This window comes from Epinephelus fuscoguttatus, linkage group LG16 (genome assembly GCF_011397635.1).
Source record: "Epinephelus fuscoguttatus linkage group LG16, E.fuscoguttatus.final_Chr_v1".
Taxonomy (NCBI): domain Eukaryota; kingdom Metazoa; phylum Chordata; class Actinopteri; order Perciformes; family Serranidae; genus Epinephelus; species Epinephelus fuscoguttatus.
The window spans coordinates 18,633,578-18,653,724 of record NC_064767.1 but is presented as its reverse complement, the minus strand read 5'-3'; the positions used below and the strand labels follow the sequence as shown (position 1 = coordinate 18,653,724).

The 20,147-nt window shown below is 42.2% G+C and overlaps 2 protein-coding genes across 3 annotated transcripts; both read left to right on the top strand.

Moving 5' to 3' along the window:
* The first annotated feature begins 6,501 nt into the window (after nucleotides 1-6,501).
* Nucleotides 6,502-11,025, top strand: comtd1 (catechol-O-methyltransferase domain containing 1). Of its 2 annotated transcripts, none has more exons than XM_049599829.1 (7): nucleotides 6,502-6,583; nucleotides 6,708-6,826; nucleotides 7,851-7,956; nucleotides 9,871-9,989; nucleotides 10,417-10,471; nucleotides 10,556-10,689; nucleotides 10,799-11,025. In XM_049599829.1, the coding sequence occupies exons 1-7, from the start codon at nucleotides 6,574-6,576 to the stop codon at nucleotides 10,949-10,951; spliced, it is 696 nt and encodes a 231-aa protein (XP_049455786.1). In that variant the 5' UTR covers nucleotides 6,502-6,573; the 3' UTR covers nucleotides 10,952-11,025. The 2 variants fall into 2 exon arrangements, with proteins under 2 accessions (XP_049455786.1, XP_049455785.1); XM_049599828.1 differs by having other exon boundaries at nucleotides 6,504-6,628.
* A 2,139-nt stretch (nucleotides 11,026-13,164) lies between these two features.
* LOC125903108 (neurofilament light polypeptide) lies at nucleotides 13,165-18,744 on the top strand. The gene is made up of 3 exons (XM_049599811.1): nucleotides 13,165-14,337; nucleotides 14,427-14,551; nucleotides 17,098-18,744. The coding sequence occupies exons 1-3, from the start codon at nucleotides 13,420-13,422 to the stop codon at nucleotides 18,371-18,373; spliced, it is 2,319 nt and encodes a 772-aa protein (XP_049455768.1). The 5' UTR covers nucleotides 13,165-13,419; the 3' UTR covers nucleotides 18,374-18,744.
* The last annotated feature ends 1,403 nt before the right edge of the window (nucleotides 18,745-20,147 follow it).

The window sequence follows — 20,147 nt, the reverse complement described above, 5'->3', positions numbered from 1 at the left end:
GCTACGAAACAAAATTGTGTTGTGACCACTGCAGCCAATATTAATGTGTATTGTCTCTTTAATATGCAGCTGTGGAGCACAGTCAGTGAGACAGGAGGAATTTACAAACCTGTCTCTAGACCTCATCCCTGGAGGCTCTGTGGAGGAGATGCTCCAGGAGTACCTTAAGAAGGTAAGATCCACAAATCCACAAATTAAGGTAAGATCCACAAATCCTCCTTCAGTCACATGGTCACTGACTGATCTAAAACATCATGCAACAAACACTACAGACACACACACACACACACACACACACACACACACACACGCATACACTGCCTCTGTCTGAGCATGTGGACGTGTTGTAGTTGTGTTCATAATACACAGCCTGTTTCTCTGTGCTGCTCTGCAGGAGACGGAGGTGGAGTTCAGGTGTGACTGCGGAGGGAACACATCGAGCTGCAGATCATCCTTCCTCACTCTGCCACAGTAAGTGACATCACATCTGACATAAATGATCACCTGACCTGGGTGGTTCCCAAACTGGGGTTGACTGACCCTGAGGGACCCTTGAGAGTCAGTTAATCTCAGCGTCCGACACCGACGCACAGAGGCACCCTTTGTGGCAGTATGACACGCACCAAGCAGCAGCAGTTTGTGACGCTGCCTGCAAAAACTGTAGTATAAAGGGAAAGAAAGTCTGTGTAGGGCAGGCAGGAGAGGAGGCGAATGGGTCAAACAGACTCTGGACTTTCAGCTGGGAGCCAACTGTTCACTTCCAGTGTGAAACCAAAATCAGTGGAGTTATTTTAATAATAACATAGTGTGCTAGTGTGTCACGTGATGTATGTAACATAACGACACTGGTAACGACTGAACCTATTTTAAGCAAAACCATGTTGGTTTTTGTCTACATCTAACATTAGTTGCCTGAACCTGACATAGAAAGGAAGTAAATATATAAATGAAGTCTTTTTCCTACATTGCAAGTTTATTTTGAGAGAGAACGTATGCACGTAACGAGCAGAAACTGCACATTACCTGTGAAAACAGGAGTGTATTTGAAAAGACACATGTAAGGAGCGTAGATTATCATGTCGTCCCTGAATATCCAAAGCTGACGCAGGGGGGTACCTAGGGTGTCATATTTTAAGGTGTAGGTCCACTGACAAAGCGTCAGTATCTGACGAGTTGGGATGAGAATGTGTTGCTCCACTTTGTCTTTAGGCTCAACATTAATCCTTTCATATTTTCATACCTTCTCCATCAGAGTGCTCATCCTGCAGCTGAAGAGGTTTCGCTTCTCTCCCTTCTCTGAGCTTGAGAAGGTTGATGACCCTGTCAGGCTGATAAGGGACCTGCCGGTCTCCTCCACACAGGTTAAGAAAAACAGAAACACAAAAATCAGGCTCATGTGAAAGTAAACATGTGGACAGTGTGTGCTGTTGTTTTGTGTGTGTACATGTGAAGCTAACTCTTATGAATGTGTTATGTGTTCCTTCACAGGAGGATGGAGGCTGCTACAGCTTGATCAGTGTCATCAGCCATTTTGGCTCCACAGAAATGGGTAAGAGAAGCGCACACTGAAGGCTGAATGTGATCGTCTGTCGTCCTCTGTCATGTTGTAGATAGAAACGTTTCAGGTCCTGATGGAATTAACCAATTACACTTATTCACTTTATTTATTCTGAGTAGTTTTTAGTGGAACTTTATCCTTTTCTGTGTGAAATTGATGGTTATTTTTTACTATTTTGATTGATAAATTTAGTTATTAGCACTCTCTGCTTTATTTGGAACTCTTTTCTGCTACCTTCTTATATTTTATGTAGAAAACCATAAAAGTTTTAAACATCATGTCATATTCAGAATCTTTTTGATACCACTCTCTAAGTTGTAACTAATGGTTTTATGAATGGTTAAGAAATAAATAATAATGCTTTATAGGTGAGTTATACGCCGAGCTGTCGTGATTCTAAAAAGTACCCCTTTGTCTGTTATCAGTTAACCTTCATAACCTCCACTATGTTTTAAGATATTAATCAAGATCTCTCTCTTCACAGGACACTACATCAGCGAAGGCATCCACCCAGACTACAGTCCGGACGAACCGGATGATCTTTGGCTCACCTACAATGATTCAATGGTCTTTGAGACATCTGGCAATTTAGTCTGTGAGCAGCAGGAGAGGGGTGCTTACATCCTGTTGTACGAGCGAAGGAAGAGGACAACACCGTCACATCCTTAACTCAAGTCCTGAAGAAGAGAGAGATTTTTAAATGCGATGAGCAGAGGGTTCGATAGAAGGGGAACACACAAGGGAAACCAACACATTTGTGAGGAGCCGACTGTAGGTAGGTCGTAACCACTGAGGAGCCAGCAGTGATGATGAGTGGATTCTGTGGCGGACACGCAAAGGCAGAATGTGCAGCCATGCTGTAAGGTAATCCACAGTGCAAGAAATCACAGGCAGCGGAACAGGTAAACTCACAGCAGAGAGCTGACTGGCAGTCAGAGGCAGTGCCAGACACTGTAGACATCCGGGGCTTAAGCGTGGTCTAACTAGGGGGGTCCAGGGGCATGGTCCCCCAGGAGAAAATTTTGAAAAAAGACTGACCTACAATAGATTCAAGTTACTGTATACTCAACCTGCTGCCCCTTGCTGTGAATCATCTTCCTCCTCTTCCCTGACTTCCCCTGACTCATCTTTGGGTCAAAGTAAATGCAGTGCATTGTTTATAATATAGCCTACTGTAATATAAAATAATATAATATACTCGTACTCGTCTTCCTCCGCTTATCCGGGGCCGGGTCGCAGGGGCAGCAGCCTCAGCAAAGAAGCCCAGACAGTCCTCTCCCCAGCCACTTCTGTCAGCTCTTCCGAGGGGACCCCGAGGCGTTCCCAGGCCAGCCGGGCGATGTAATCCCTCCAGCGTGCTCTGGGGCGGCCCGAGGTCTCCTCCCAGTTGGACATGCCCGAGACACCTCCCAAGGGAGGCGTCCAAAAGGCATCCTTACCAGATGTCTGAGCTCCTCACCCTATCTCTAAGGCTGAGCCCAGCCACCCTATGGAGGAAACTCATTTCGGCCGCTTGCACTTGCGATATCGTTCTTTCAGTCACTACCCAGAGCTCGTGACCATAGGTGAGGGTTGCAACATAGATGACCGGTAAATCGAGAGGTTCGCTTTCTGGCTAAGCTCCCTCTTCACCATAACGGACCGGATAAGCGCCTGCATCACTGCTGACGCCGCCCCAATCCGCCTGTCAATCTCCTGCTCCATCGTACCCTCACTCGTGAACAAGATCCCAAGATACTTAAACTCCTCCACCTGAGGCAGGACCTCCCCCCCGACCTGGAGTGGGCAATCCACCCTTTTCCGGCTGAGGACCATGGCCTCAGACTTGGAGGTGCTGATTCTTATCCCAGCCACTTCACACTCAGCTGTGAACCGTCCCAGCAAGAGCTGGAGGTCACTGATCGATGGGGCTAGGAGGACCACGTCATCCGCAAAAAGCAGGGACAAGATCCTCCTGTCACCGAAGCTGACACACTCCACCACTCGGCTGCGCCTAGAAATTCTGTCCATGAAAGTTATGAACAGAACCGGTGACAAAGGGCAGCCCTGGCAGAGTCCAACTCTTACTGGGAATAGGTCTGACTTACTGCCGGCCACGCGAACCAGACTCGCGCTCCTTCGGTACAGGGACTGGATGGCCCCTAGCAAGGGGCTTACAACCCCATACTCCCGGAGCACCCCCCACAGGATTATAATATAATATAATATGATATAATATCTAATACCAAATATCAGCTTCAGTGGATAGGTGGAAAACATTCTGCCCTCATTCAACCTGTAATTGTGCACAATGGACTAGGTTGAATTATGGAAAATAATAATGTTGAAAGAAGCCTATTAAATCAACATAATGCAAACATATTGCTAACCAATGCATTGTTAATACTTTGTTTGCATCTTCATGTTGGATGTGGTTGACTGACAGAAAGAAAGGGGTCAAAGTTCAATCAGCTGTGGAACAGGGGCTTACAGAACGTGACACAAGCCACTTGCTACGTTGCTAACGCTAACCTTCAGACGGTAGAGGATGGAAGCAGACAAATTTGTAATGAGAACGTTGCAAATGTAACCTTTCTATTCTACTTCAATAAAATCTGAGTTAACACAGCATGTCAACCACTGATATTTTATTTTCTTAAGTTACTCTTGGATTTCTAAAATCATAACATCAGGTAATGTCATGCTTTTGTAGACTATTTGCAACATCAGCACTATAAGACAAAGATGTCTATGCCAGAAAATGGATCATAATCTTGACTTCTTTGACATTATAACCAAGATTGGTACCATAAGTATCTAATGTTGCTAGATGAGGTTTCAATTTCACGTCAAGAGATATTTCATAAGTTCTTATGACAACTTATGAGTCATTCTATAATTAGGGGTACATTTCACATCAACCAAAAGGTGAAGAAATGACTATACTTTTTTGATAAACAATGTTGTTGTTTCCATAATATACCCCCTGAATGTGCGAAATTCATTAATTGGCATTCTTAACCTCAAATTACTTTTTAAATATTTTAATGAAAATAAACTGTTGATTCATGAATTTGTCAACTGTGTTAAATGTTGTGTCATAGAAAACATAAATGAAGTACTACACAAGTTTTCTGTCTAACTGCTTTCAAAATATGACATTTGAGCTGGATAATGGACGTTCTATGGGATACTATCATCATGGATGAGTATTCCTTATGCAAGACTTCCCTCAATAGTGATACCCCACACCATTAGATCTGACCATTAACTAATAGTTAGTTCCTCATTAGGTCCTCAATAACTACTGTAATTGTGTGTATCTTACACAAAAAAGGGTAACTAATGAGTAGGTAATGATTCAGTACTCATTACCTACTCATTTTGAGCTCACTTCACTTTAAGGTACACAAAAAGGGTTCTATGTTTCCCACTTGGTTGAGCAGGGAACATAGAACCGGGGAAACATAGAACATTTTTTGTGTAAACGGGGAACATAGAACCTCTTTTGCAGGGTTAAGTGGGGAACATAGAACCCGGGAAACATAGATACCCTCCCAAAAAGACGGCTATTCGCTAGGCTTATTTTTACAATGTAAAATGCCTTAGGCTTGTGCTAATAACGTTAGCATGTTGTATTAGTGGGAAAACTGTGTCGAGCAAAAGGCAAATGCTTTGTCTGTGAATCCTGCAAATTATAACAAGACGATTTGTGTACTTGTGTTTGAAATTGTCACTATTAAGCCATGTTTAATGTGTGTTTAATGTGTGTTTTGAATCAACTAAACTTCACAGCACTTCACACAAACGCCGACTGGTGGTTTGGAGGTGTAACTACGAGCTCACGAGTTAGATTTGAACACAAAAAATAACAAAATAATATAGGTGAGTTTTCTTTAGCTAAAACTTACATGACAATAAGAATGTTTTCATTACCTTAGAATAAGTCTTTGATATCTACATAGGGAGCGTCCTCATTCAATTAGTCCACCATGTTGCACCTGCATGTTTCTACAGTAGCCCAGAAAGGACAAACATGATTCCAGAGAATTCAGAATATGCTGCAGTTTACCACACAGCCGTGTGTAGCCACATTATGCCACTTCTCTTTAAGGCTTCCTTTTGCATTTGAACACACACACTCAGACTGCATAGTAGTTTGAGTTACAACCTTGGATTTACTAAGAAAGGTCAACATTTCCAAGGGTGTCTCTTGTGCAGTCATAATCAATAACTGTAAAAGCTCAGGAGCACAAGGATTATGAGCTCTTGATGGCATATTTCTTTATTGCTTTGCTATAAAACTTTCCAAACTAAGTCTTCATGCAAGCACATTTAATAACAAATGGTGTAACGAAAAAAAAAATGCTGGACAACAACACTGTTAATTCACTCTTATCATTGAACATCCCAGAGGACTGTACCAGAAAATAAATAAACAATAAGTTGACCCTTCCACCAGTGGGTGGCAGTATTGTACAGTCAGATTCTCTCTGTAGGGCTTCTGTGTCAGCCATGGATTGTAAAGTGCTGAAAAATAAAATATCCATATTTCTGCCTGGGCCCCAAACACATCTCAAATGTTTCATAATGATCTGTGTACTCAGCTGTGTGTTAGTGTAAAAACAGTCACCAAAAACGTGGGTCTCTTTTTGGATACTTTATAAAGCTTTATGAACTTCAATTTAATTTAGAGAGTGTCTTTCGTGTGTTTTTATCATCTGCTCACACAGGAATTTACACAGTGAGGAAAGTGTTGTCTTATGAGATACAATGTAGTTGCAGTGATGCACAGCACTGAGTAATAGCACACATTCAGGGAGACAGTGAGAGCAAAACACACAGATAAAACAGTCCAAAGTGTGCTTGTTCCCTACTTTTGCAACATACCTGAAAAATCAATACGCTGCACCGCCCTGTCAATGGTTAAGCAGAACAAACACAGGCAGTACAAATAGGACTGACACAGAGAGAGTTGGTGGATTTAACCACAACTGTTGAGACTTTCTTTGACAAAGCCCAGAGCCTAGGACAAAATGGCTTCAGGTATCCAAATGATTTGTTGCATTGGACTTGCTGTTGTACTATCAGGTATGGGATGGTATTTTTCTGTATGATCTGGCAGAGATTTATTGGATTGGTGTTAACGGTAGCTGCTGTTCTGTTTCAGGCGTGGGAAAGTCTGCCTTAATGGGTAAGAGCCACAGCAAAGGGAAGGACGATCCTGTGCTGCAGTATGTTGTCAACAACTCGGTGAGGGAGCACCCAGTCCTCACCAAACTCAGACTGGTAAGTCCTCACACACTATTACGTCTCATTCTGAGATAGAGGTGATAACTTCAGCCAGTTGTTCCCAACTGGTCCAGCCACGGGGTCCTCAGTTCAAGGTCCACATAGTTTAATACATTCAGCATCATACTTGCATTTGGCAGCCTAAAGACCCCATGCTACAACCAATCAGATGTCTTGAATTTATTCTCTGAAATTCAGTTTTATTCGATCATCCCTTAGCTTAGCATGGACAGGCGCCTGCGAACATTTATCAACATGCTGAAGCCACCAGCAGGTTATTCAGGTCAGAGGAAGGCTGGTTGGTCATCCCAAGCTCCAGGCTAAAAACTAAAGATGACTGTAGCTTTGAAGTTGTTGCCTCTAAACTTTCGGTCAAACTTTGGAACTTTATTTATTTATTTCATTTATTAAACAGGGACAGTGCACAGCTACTTAGCTGCACCAGAGTTAGCAACAACTTAATTTTCATCTGTAGTCTCTGGGCAGGAAACAGAATAATTTCTCTGCTGAAAGACACTGTTATATAAAAAAAGACAGTTGCAAAATAGGACATATTCATGACACAACGGCTTCAGCAGTGACAATAGCAAGACAACACAACATCAAATCATCCCAGCAGCAACACCAACAATACAACTACAACATTTAGATGTAACGAGATTTCATAATGTTAGATCAAGTGTTCATGTGTGCTGGGTACATCACAGTTTCTCAGTTTGTAGCTCTAACGGAGAAAACTCAGTAGATCTGTGCCTGCAGATCCTACATACTGAAAAAAAGTATCTTAAGATACATCAGTAGCATTTGTTCAGTTTGTGTCACATTTAAATTCTATCATGTTTACTCTCAATACAACTACAATAAACTTACAAGGAATACCTAATTACAACTGTATACAAGCTCTCTATGACCACTAGAGGGCAGCACAGTGCCAGAAAAACACTACACAGCTTATGAGGAGCTGTTTATCCATTGAGTCGGACAATATAATGATATAAATGTTTTTATGTTTTCATTTCAGAGGACCCTTGAAGACCCCTGGAGCGTCATGATGGTTCCCAGTGAACAGGCCCAGTTTATGGCAAATCTCATCAAACTGATAAATGCAACTAAAGCCATTGAAATTGGTGAGATCATGTGAGATCAATTAGAAGACTATGGAAGCAAAAGGAGCTGTAATAATTTTAAAAGCAACTGAAAGACCTGTGAAATTAAATCACTGCTGAATAGTTAATGTTGAAAATCAAATTCTGCTGATCTGGTCGGGTCAGTTCAAGTCAGGCTCAATCGATGTTAAAGTTTGACTTTTTTAATCTTGAATTTTGGTATCTGAATTTGAGCGATCCAATTTAAGCTGCAGAATTTTTAGGTCTGGAAATGCAGCGCAGTCACCAGACGAAAATGATGCTGTTGTACGTTCCTGCAAAGCAAGGATACATTATATTTATACGTTTCATACGTGTCATATCACATTCCTACAGTGACATACTTCTGGTTACATGTATATAAGCCGACTGTCATTGGGAGGTGGAGGGGATGGTGGTTGACATGTCACCCAGGCGAGACACCTGACGAGCTGCAGACCACTGTTTGAGACCAACAAACAACAAAACTGATTGTTTTTTAGTGAAACATTGCTACATTTCCATCAGCTTTTTGTGCAGCGGCCTATCACTGTTTCCACTGGGCCACAAATAGGCCTATCGAGACATTACTGCGTTTCCAGCCAGGATTATGTGGGTATTTTAAGCCAAAACAATTTCCAAGTTTTTCCTCACCATACCCAACTACAGCATTAGAAAAAGAAAAAGGCAACTGGTTGCTCGATATATACAAACATAGATCAAAATCTTGCGTCAGGTGCTCATGGAGAAGGGGAAACAACAGGAATCACAGGAAGGTAATCCAGGCACTCCTAAACAATATGGAAAACCAGGAAGGAAATATTAAAAAGCCTTTATTGTTGTGGCTAAATCATAAAAGCGCCAACATGTTACGACCACTGCAGGTCTTCGTCAGGGCTTTCAAACCTTCAAACAAAACAACGCAGGTATGGCCTCGCCTGTAGTGGCAGGAACCAACCGTAGGCCATCACACGACCTGTATAATGGCATGACAGGTGAAACAAATAGACAGTAATGAAAAAAAACAGAGGTAAGATACCCAGAAAAAAGGTTTGTGGCTTGTAGAAAATTATGACAAATTGCAAACAACACGTGAAGTGTATATCCTCATTGAGACCAGGATGCTTTAAAGGATCCAGTTTAAGCTTCCCTTGATTGAGATTCTGTATTCTGTCACCCTCCCTGACCAAAGGTTTAATGAGCTCAATGCCCTCTATGCGTAAAAGGAAATCATTAGCATTATGAAATTCACTGAAAGGTCTAGCCATGGGGTTGTCGCGATTGGCCCAATTACATTTAACGATACGCTTGATTTGCTCAGCATGTGTACTGTATGCGATGACAAAAAGTAGACGAAACTGATGTGCAGACTTCTGCCTGGTGTTTTTTTGAAGAAGTGTATCACGCTCAAGCCACTGTGCTTAACAACAGCGTTGCTGAAATACAAACTTTTAATGTATTCGGTACATAATAACGCACGAATATATCCATGTTTTGCAGAAACATACAATGCCAACATGTCGATGAAGATTCTCAGTCATCCAGGTCATGGTAATCTTAAGTGCCATATCGAAGGCAACTGGACTTGCTTGAGTTTCTTGAAGACGTTTCACCTCTCATCCAAGAGGTGTCTTCAGTTCTGAAGGACTGGTGCGGAGTCGCAGGCTTTAAACTCTGTGTGGGTGTGAACCCTTACAGAGTCGTTGGGGTCACATGTGAGTTGCCATCTTGTGTGTCATTAGGGTTAGATGGGTGAAGAATGGAGAATGGGTGTTAAGTCGTCAGTCGTTGGGATTCAAATCCACATACGGCTTTTCTTTGCTTCCATAGAAGACTCTCTTCTTGTTTAATCATCTGTAAAGGACTAAATCTCAAATTCTGAAGTGACTCAGTTTTAATATTATATTTATTCTGCAGGGATGTACACGGGGTACAATACACTGAGCATGGCTTTGGCCATGCCAGAGAATGGACATGTGGTAGCGTGTGAAATAGAAGAGACTTACATCGACATCGCCAAACCGTTTTTTAAAGAGGTGAGAAAATGTCTTGACTCATGTTGTCTCCACAAAATTAAAGTGGATATTGTAAAAATCAGGATTTATTCATTAAACCTTTAATCTTAACTTAGGTTGCATTACACAGCCTGGCACTTATGTAACACTTGAATTTGGCATTTTTGCAAGTTAATTAAGATTGATCGTTGCCTCTGTCGGAGCAAAATTGTGCAGCTGACAGCACACTGCACATCTACCATCTGTCAGTGTGTCTTCACAAAATGTTGCAGGCTGGAGTGTAAAAAAGGTGTCTGCTCAGGAAACTGTGTCACATAAAGATGCAGAGCCAAGCAGTGAAATCAATTCCTGTTTTAGCCTTCTCTAACATTCTCTTTGAAAACAATTAAAGAGGAAGAACCACTTAAACCCCCTGCACAATTCTCACACAGTGTAACCTCTTCTCTAGGCTGGAGTTGAAAACAAGATAGATGTGCATCATCAAATAGCCATGAAGACACTGAGTAAGTGCCTTTATAAATACCAGTCAGGATTTCTGATAAAACTCAGTCATTTGTACATTTTAAACTTCATCTCTGTTTCATCAGGTGAGTTGATAGCGGCCGGGGAAACTGGAACATATGACTTTGTGTTCATCGATGCTGATAAATTCAACTATGACAGATACTATGAGACGTCCCTGCAGCTCATACGACCTGGGGGCATCATTGCGATTGACAATGTAAGCACACTTTACACAGGCAGGATCTGTCATGCTTTATATTAAGAGTTGTTCAGCTTGTTTTGAGTGTGAACAGAATGAAACAGCACTGTTGTTTCTGTACTTGAAGGTGCTGTGGAGCGGAAAGGTTGTGAATCCTCTTCCTGGTGACCTCAACTCCCAGACTCTGGATCACCTCAATAAGAAGCTACACAAGGACGAGAGGATCGATCTGAGCATGCTCACTATAGGTGACGGGCTGTCCATTGTCATTAAACGCTAAAAACGCCAGTTAAAAAGCTACACTTTGTCTTAATGGTGCTTTAGTTTGGATAATAAATATAAATGCTGAGTAAAGTGCCTCCTGTGCTTTTTTTGTCACCCACACAGTTCAGCAGATTAAACATTGCAACTTCTTGTTTACTTCCTGTGTTTACTGTCTTCAAGAGGACAGTGATCATAAAAGAGCTGTAAATAAAACAAATATACAGTTTCAATATCAAAATCAATCAGTACCACGGAGCTGCAGCTCAGGATCAGACAAACATTTAAAACAAAAATAGTGGTTTTCTTTGTTACAGAACATGAAACATGTCATTTTGTTTTCAGGCTGATATGATCGGCTCTGTTTGTAGCTACCTTACACTGTGACCACAACAGCTCACACATCAAAATAACAAAATGACGCAAGTGGAAACTACGTCTTCTAAAGATCCTTACAGTGAGATAAAGACATGGTGTTCATTTGTGTTCTTAAATTGTTTTTGTATACATGACAGAGTTTGAAGCAGTAAAACATTCTCCTTGAACTACACTGGGACTCCAGTGTGATATATTCTTGCTCTAGAACTAGCTGAAGGCAAGCAGGACTCCATCCATCCATTTTCATCCGCTTATCTGCAGCCGGGTTGTGGGGGCAGCAAGCCTCGTCCCAATTAAACGCCCGGTTACTAGCCCGGTGTGGCTACACATTTTGACAAATACACGCCTGTCTCAATTAGATGCCTGCTCTGGTTGCCAAGCAGTTCATTTTTTTGTAGTTGTAGAAGTTCTTCAGATGTATAAAACCAGGTTGTTGGCTACTTAATATTGTGTGTCCATGCACTGTCTGTTGGAGCTAGATCAAATGAATTATTCATAATTGATATATTATCTGAAGCCTAAAATTAAATCAAATTGTTTTATTTACACCCAGTGTGAACACAACATCGGGCACTGAACAGGTTTCCACCCACATTGTTCTAAGACATAAGTCTGACACAGAATCTTTTGTACTGAAGCTGCTGGTTGACAATGTTTTCCACAATTTTCCATATCTGATCACAGTAGGTATTCATTGTTATTTCAGAGACCTTTATTCTGGTCAGGGAGGAAAAGCCTCTGAAGCAGCATTTTACATTAAGTATCTACACGCTGTTTAGCCTGCTCCTGAAACCTGGCACCTCTTAGGCAGAATTTATACTACTGCGTCAAATTGACGCTGTACCTATGCCGTAAGCTTTGCATCGACGTAGAGCCTACGCTGTACCCTACGCCATAGCCTGACGTGCACCTCCCCAGAAATGTAACTATGCATCGCTGTGATACAGACCTCCTGTCTATTTTTGTAAGCTGATTTAATTTCACAGATAAGAAACAATCAATTGTGAAGACAATAAATCCTCCACAAAATAGCATTTTAAGTTGTGTGTGTAATTTATCCTTTGGGGATTTATATTTCAGGATTTATCCTGTCATTTATATGAGTAGAGGAAATCTCAGCTCGTCGCTAGGCTAAACAATGTAAAATGCCGTAGGCTTGTGCTAATAACGTTAGCATGTTGTATTTGTTTGGCAAACTTGTTGAGTATAAAACAGTTGTTTTGTCTGTGGACCTTGTGAGTTGTAATGAAGCCGAATCTTGTAATGTTACCTTTGCTAATTGTTGCTGTTGTACCTAGCTTCATATGAGTAGAGAAAAAGTCCGCTAGCCACTAGGCTAATTTATACAATGTAAAATACCATAGGCTTGTGCTAAAAATGTTAGCATGTTGTATTTGTGGGGAAAACATGTCCAGCAAAAGACAAGTGCTTTGTCTGTGAATGCTGCGAGTTATAATGAAGCTGATTTGTGTACTTGTGTTGGAAACTGTCGATATTAAGCCATGTTTAATGTGTGTTTAATGTGTGCACTTCACAGAAACCTCCACTGCTGACTAGTGTTTTGGAGGTGTAACTGCACAGTGACACAGACACACCACTGCACAAGTAGAAATGCTCACAAAGGCTCTGCCGCACAAGTATAAATCCCCCTTTAGCCTCGATATCAGGTGTGCAAAGTCATAAAGTGGGCCCGAGTGGACCCTTTGGCGGCCCGGTTCTAGCCCCCGAGCCCTATGTTTGACACTCCGGCTGGACAGAATGGGCATCTGGCGTTTAAATGACGTCATCTGCTAAAAGCAAATCGTGAAACACCGTGGACTGGTGTTATTTAAGTAACAACTTAACCACTCTGACACATAATAATAATAATAATACTACACAGAGGGTTAACTGCACTGGGACCTGCATCTCCAGTCAGCTCACCTACGTCACTGCTGTCTGCGACAAACCGTAGTGTAAGCTTTCATTGAACCATCAGCTGATGCTACACCTTTTCAGCACCGCGGACAGCTCCGTTCTGCAGACCGAGCAGATGGCGACGGCTATAAAAAGCCCGCATGGAGCATCTCTGCACCGGACATTCACCACCACCACAGCCTGAGCCACAGCATGGACACCAGATTCGTCTTCCCGCACAGAAACACTCCAGATGAGTATCTACAATACAAGCCCAAACGCTCCGCATTAGACACCAGCGTCGCGTCCACGGGCATGAATCTGACCAAGCCGCTATCTGGAAAGTTTAATGAGAAAGAACTGATGCATGGCTTGAATGATCGTCTTGCAGGATTCATAGACAAGGTGCACCATCTGGAGTACCAGAACCAGCTGCTGGAGAAGGAGATAGGGCAGATCAGGGGCAAAGCGAAGCCCGCATCCTGTTTGGAGGAGGAGTATGGACCGGAGCTGAGGAAGCTGAGACAGCTGGTTCAAGACATCACTCATCAGAAGCACCAGATTGAAATCGAGCATCAGAATCTCGAGGAAGAGCTGTCCAAGCTGAGGGGACAGTATGATCAGGAGGCGCGGAGCAGATCGGACGCAGAGAGCAGGATTGTGGTCCTCAAGAAGGACATCAGTGACGCGTATCAGGCGAAACTGCAGCTGGACAAGAAAGCCCAAACCCTCGTGGATGAAATCCACTTCCTAAAGAGGAACCATGAAGCAGAGGTGTCAGAGATGTGTGACCACATCCAGGATGCGCAGGTGACTGTCAGGGCGCATGAATTTGGCAACCCAGGCGTCACTGCGGCACTTCGGGATATAAGGGCACAACTGGAAGGTCATACCGTCTCTGACGTCCAGCAGATGGGAGAAACTTTCCGATCTCAGTTTGCAAGATTAACGGAGGCAGCTGAGATCAAGAGAGAGGCGTTAAAAGCGACCCAGCAGGAGATCCAGGAGTACAGGAGGCGTCTGCAGGCCAAGAACATCGAGCTGGACTGCGCTAAAGGCACCAGGGAAGCGCTGGAGAAGCAACTCCATGACGTGGAGGATCACCACAAGGAGGAAATGATTCATTACCAGGTGAGACAGTTTGTTTATCTGTTTATTTATTTATTGACCACTTTCCACGTGATATGCAGTAACATGTCTTTTCTCCTCTCTTGCTCCAGAACACCATCAAAGAACTTGAGAATGAGCTCATAAATTGCAAATTTGACATGTCTGCGTACCTGCGGGAATACCAGGACCTGTTAAATGTGAAGATGGCCTTGGACGTGGAGATAATGTCGTACAGGTAAGGCGTACTGAATGCATTTACCTTAAATCCTTAAGGTAAAATAGTTCAAGTGACAGCCAGTGGTGCTCCCAGAAATTGTTCAGGGGTGGCCAGATGGGGTGGCCAAGCAAACCAAAAGTCGTAACTGAATTTCAGGAATCAAGAAGGCTGTTTTAGTCGTCTGTATAGGTTAGTTGAAAACTATGCCAATATTTAGAGCTAAGGAATTGCGTACTGACATACTTTGGGGTTTTATTTTGGCTTGAATCGTGAACAACGAGTGTCAAACGTGCTAATGCGTCGTTTCATCTTGTGTAGTGTGTCATAGTCGACAACAACCGACGACACGTCTGGAACATGTTTGTTCATGACGTCTCCCCGTCACAGCCATCACTTTGACCAATAGGAACACAGAGCGCTCTGCTGCCGTGGACAACTGTGCAGCAACTTGTGCGTTTCTTCATAATGGAGGGTATAAAGGAATAAATAAAATTAAAAGAAAATAGCAGAGGGTACCAACTCCTCCAGCTCAATGGATCCTTTATATATTATTCCGTCTGTGTCTTTATATTTTTACTTTTAATCCGCTTCTGTTTTCCCTGGTAAATTTAATGCATCATGCACAACACTTCCTGTATGTGTTGAAATTAAAAGCCCTTTATAATTTCAGTTGAGAGAATCTCTTCATTGTATAAATAGGCTTTTATTGTGAAACATCTGCAGGAACTTGTTGTGGAGGATTCAGTGACTTGCATAGTTTGCATGCAGTGCTTCAAATGTAGCTGCTGCCATCTGACGGCACTTTTTGCGTTACTACAATAACATTTTGGCTGGCACATGAACAGACACAGTGACTGAAATAATAATAATAATGTTAAAAATAGGACACAATAAAGAATATCAGGTACTGTATAGATATTATCATTCACCGTTACGACTCTACAGAATGAAGTTGTTGCTGCTGGAAATGTAAAACTAAATCAGGAACTTTCCTGCACTGTATATGGGACTGTGATGTGGTCTGACCACTCTGGATTAGAGTATTAGAACTTTTAAGTTGTTGGCTTGGTTCAGAAATCAATTTAAAGTCCAAAGTTGTGTGGGGATCGGTTGCAAATACCAAACGTATCCAAACGTGCATTTTCTGTTATTATTGTGGGTCTAATAACTGTCTGTGGAGTTGTTCTAAGACACTGAAAAAAAACAAAGGCCTTGGAATTGAAAGAATGTGTTAATGCAATGGTGGAAATAGCATTTTATGAATGTATGCTTAGTGGAATAAATGGTGATCAGGAGAAAGGAGTATCCCTTTAGGAATGGTTATGGACTCATATCAAAACAGAATATACTTAAGCCTACATAATTATGATCTTGCTCTGTGACTATGTGACCCTGTTGAGAGATGTACAAGGACATACATATATGTGACATGTTATTGTTTGTTAGTTTGTTTCCTTCTCTTTCCTTCCAGATTATTTGCTAATTTTTCTTTATGTACTGGAGTCCACCTCCATATTATAAGAAAATACGTGCCAAAATAATATATGTATGCCACTTACCAAGCCTTTCAAACCAGTAAAAACTTATATACAAAAAACTTACTTGTATACAAAAAAAAAAAAAAAAAAGACAAGAATAACCCAATGACATCCCGAACGTCGTGAGAGATGTCCGGGGATGATTGGTCGTGGACCATCGTGAAGTCTGTCAAGTCACAGTACGATTTTATGACTCCACAATCGAGTAATTTCACAGTGACTGCCAGAACAGACAAAAATGTCGTGTAGTGTGAACCCGGCATTATTCATAATCTGAGTGGGCGGAAGTTCGCTGCATAGATCAGCCTCTCATTAGGCGGAACGAGCCACCCGCTGAAGTCCCGCCCTACCACCTCTGGTTCTGTAGCAGTTTTCAACCGTTTTCAACACGTCCTATACTAACTTTTGCGGTGTTTGATCTTGCAGGGATGTAGCCATTTTTCTGCCATGGTTCAGGTCCTGTAGGCGATATTTTTGTGGGCGTGTTACACCAAAACCTGTTTCCCCTGTATTTTTGCAAGCGCACCGTTGGCTGTGGCACCGCCCAGAATAATTGTGATTGGTTGAAAGAAATACAAGCAGCCGGGGCGTTTTTTTCTCCAATCTTAAAGTGAGAGTCGGCCCAGCCAGACCTGGTGAGCGAGACTAAGGGATTCATTGTCCTTAAACTGGGCTGGTTCCCCCAATTCCCACTGGTACACTAGTCATAGTCATCATTATTATTACCAAGGCATTTTAAAGTGACAAGCTCATTGAAAAACCTCAGTTTTCCATAATTTTCCTCGATAATCTTCATTCTTCATCATCTATTAAGAACACTGCATTTACGAATATTGCAGTTAAACAAAGTGAAGTGTCTACTACAATCACAGCAATTACAGTGGCACACTACTGTAAAAACAAAAACATCAATAATGTCCTAATAAGTATAGTAATAATATACTAAAACGGCAAAAAACAAATCTATTTAAAGACATAAAAAGTATCTAAATTCATCCATGTTACAATGTCTCCCCTTTTTTTCAGGAAACTCCTCTGTGGCGAGGAGGCTCGGCTCTCCACCATGTCAGAAACCCAAATCTCCCTGCCCTACATCTACCACCAGTCCCCCGTTTACACCCTGCCTTGCCTCAGCCGCCCGGGAGGCCCGCACAGACGAGCTGAGCCGCAGTACAAGTTTGTCGAGGAGATCATAACCGAGACCACGAGAGAAATTGAGATGTCAGAGTTTGAGGAGACGGGATCGGAGGAGACAGAGGTGGAAAAAGACGAGCAGGAGTGTACCAAAAGAGATAAAGGGGGCAGTGAGGAAGAGAGTGATAATAAAGACAGTCGAGAGGAGGAAGGTGAGCAGGTGTCTGATAGTGAGCCGAATCAAGTAGCATCAGCAGAAAATGTAGTGAATGGAGGTGACGATGGTGGAAAAGGTCAAGAAAGTAAAGAGGAGATTGAGGCAGTTGACGATGAAGGGGACAGTGGCATAGATAAAAATACCGAAAGTGAAGCTTTGTTAAGCGAGAGCCTTGATGAGGAAGGAAAGGAACATCAGAGAGTAGCTGAAAAAGAAGAGAAAGAAGCTGCAGAGACAGTGGTAACAGTTCAGAATGATCTATCTTCAAAGCCAGAGGTCCCTGCAGAGGATGAACCTCTGAAAAAATCTGATGATGGTAAAAAAGGAGACGCCGAGAAAGATAGTTTTACCCCAGCTCAAGCGAAGGAGCCCGTTGACGAGCCCTCAGCCCAGGTGTCCAAAGAATCAGACAAGCCTCGAGAGCTAAGCAGCGTTCAAGTGCAAGATAAGGTTACCATTTCAGAAACAGCTGAGACAACCGCAGATTTTACAGGAGAGCAAAAAAGCAATCTGTCCGCAGAGACGGGGCAACTTTCAGAAAGGGCTCAAATGTCTTCAAGTACAAACCCCAAGAGCGAGGCAAAGGAAAACAGTCATACAGAGTCAAAGGAAATCAGTAAGTCTGAAGCCGCGAAAGGTGAGGATAAAGTAGCAGAATGCGTTGAAGATGTCAGCAATAAAGGTCAAGATAAAGAGTCTTCTCTTAAATCTGACGTGACGAGTCTTCCTGACATGCAGGATCAGAAGCCAAACAGTGGGGATGAAACCCAAACTGTCCAAACTGCATTGCCAAGGGAGAAGACAGCTGTCAATGCAGAAATCAAAGAGTTGCATCAGGGGGCACCGGAAGGAAGCCAGGCTGAGAAATCAAAGCTGTCTGAAGTTTCAGAGAAAATAAAAGAACCTCAGGGTAAAACTGAGAAAGTGGAGAGCAGAAAGTTGGATAAATAAATGCACCAAAAGTCAGAGGGAATAACTGCTGAGGTAGAGGAAGTGAGGATTAAACACATTTCCACCTTAAATCTAATGAGGCAGCAGTTGATAGGCGAATATCAGGGACAGTGAAGCTAAAATGGCTTAAAATGCAAATGCAAAAGGCACAAGCTGAGCCAAGCAAAAAGAGGGACGCTGTGACTCCTCTTCAGAATGGCTGTTTTAAAATGAGAGAGCATGATTCTTTTATGTTTGACAGCTTCGCCTTTGAATTTTTCATGTGATGCATTCAAATATTTTGTCTCACCACTCAACTTATGTCATTATGAATGTAAAAGATTCAAAGCTACATTTGAAATTGTGTCTGCTTTGGTATGTACTGACAAATAAACGCAATGCCAAAATAAAACGTCCTCTGAGTGTTTTACTGAAACTTTTATCTTTACGGACAACATCTTTTGAAGCATTGAGAGTGGGGTGGCAGGTTGATCTGAACGTAAAATCTAAAGATGGTTAATACACTCATCAATATGTGCCAGGCACAAGGTGGTACACAGACCTCCCAATCTCAAAGATTCACCCCTCAGTCAATGATTCTTGTAATAGATGTACAAGTTCACCTGCAACACTGGCGTATACATTCTGGTCTTGCCTGGGTCTCTCACTTTACTGGTTCTCCAATTTTGAAACCCTTTCCAAAATAATTGTAGGAATTTTTGAAAGGATTTGATCCAAATCCTTTTATGGCCATTTTTGGTATTCGGTGTTGCATTTCTTTTGTCACTCTTTTAGCCAGAAGACTTATATTATTTGATTGGAAGCAGGCAACCCCCCCTTTTAAACACTGGGTCAGAGATACATCACAATTTTTGAAGCTAGAGAAGATATGGTTTGCTTTATGAAGACCTAAGGTGAGGTTTTAGCAGTTTATGGCAACCTTTATGACATATCTGCTTGAACAGCTGTTGTAGGGTTGTAGTACTGTTGGTTCTTAACATCTGCTGTAGAACATTTAAATCAACGTTTCCTTTTCTTTTCTGTTTTTTTCTTAAGTGGGGGCACATTATTTTTTTATACTGGATTTTATCTGACATTTTGCTCCCAGAGGGGGAAAAAATCACTTACTGCAGGTTTGCTGCTTTGCCACTGGAGCCTTCATCTATCGGATGTTGAGAGCAAGTGCTAACGGTTGCTGTCTATCAGTATCAGAACACTGAATTAATAGCAATAACCATTATTTCACACAAGAGGGGCTATTCCACAAAAGAGTGACAATAAACCAGTCTTTGGTACACAATATCCTGCCTGCACTCTGGGCAGCTACGACTTGGCCACTGCAACGAGAGTCAGGGGCACCATTCATAGACAGACAGCTGACTTCCTCCGTTTCCTGTAACCTTGTAATGTTCAGTTTGTTACTGCACACAATCATGTTAGTGCCATTAGAGGGCAAGACAAGTGACTCATAGTTGGGCATATAAAAAAATAGCGAGTCCATCTTAACCATGACTTTTATCATTCAAATGTATACATATAGAAAAGGGAGGTGATGTTCTTTTGGTCTCCTAACTCCCAATGAATCTGCTCATGACGGCTCATATTAATTGTAAGCTTGTTTATTGTACATGTCTCTTGACCACTTTGTGTCTAACTTCCTGGACCAGTCTGTGGTGGTACTTGGTGGCGTCAGATGCACTGATACATTACATCCCATAGGTACTCAACTGGATTTAGGTCAGGGGAACAAGAGGGCCAGGCCATGGCATCAACACCTTCATAATCCAGGAACTGC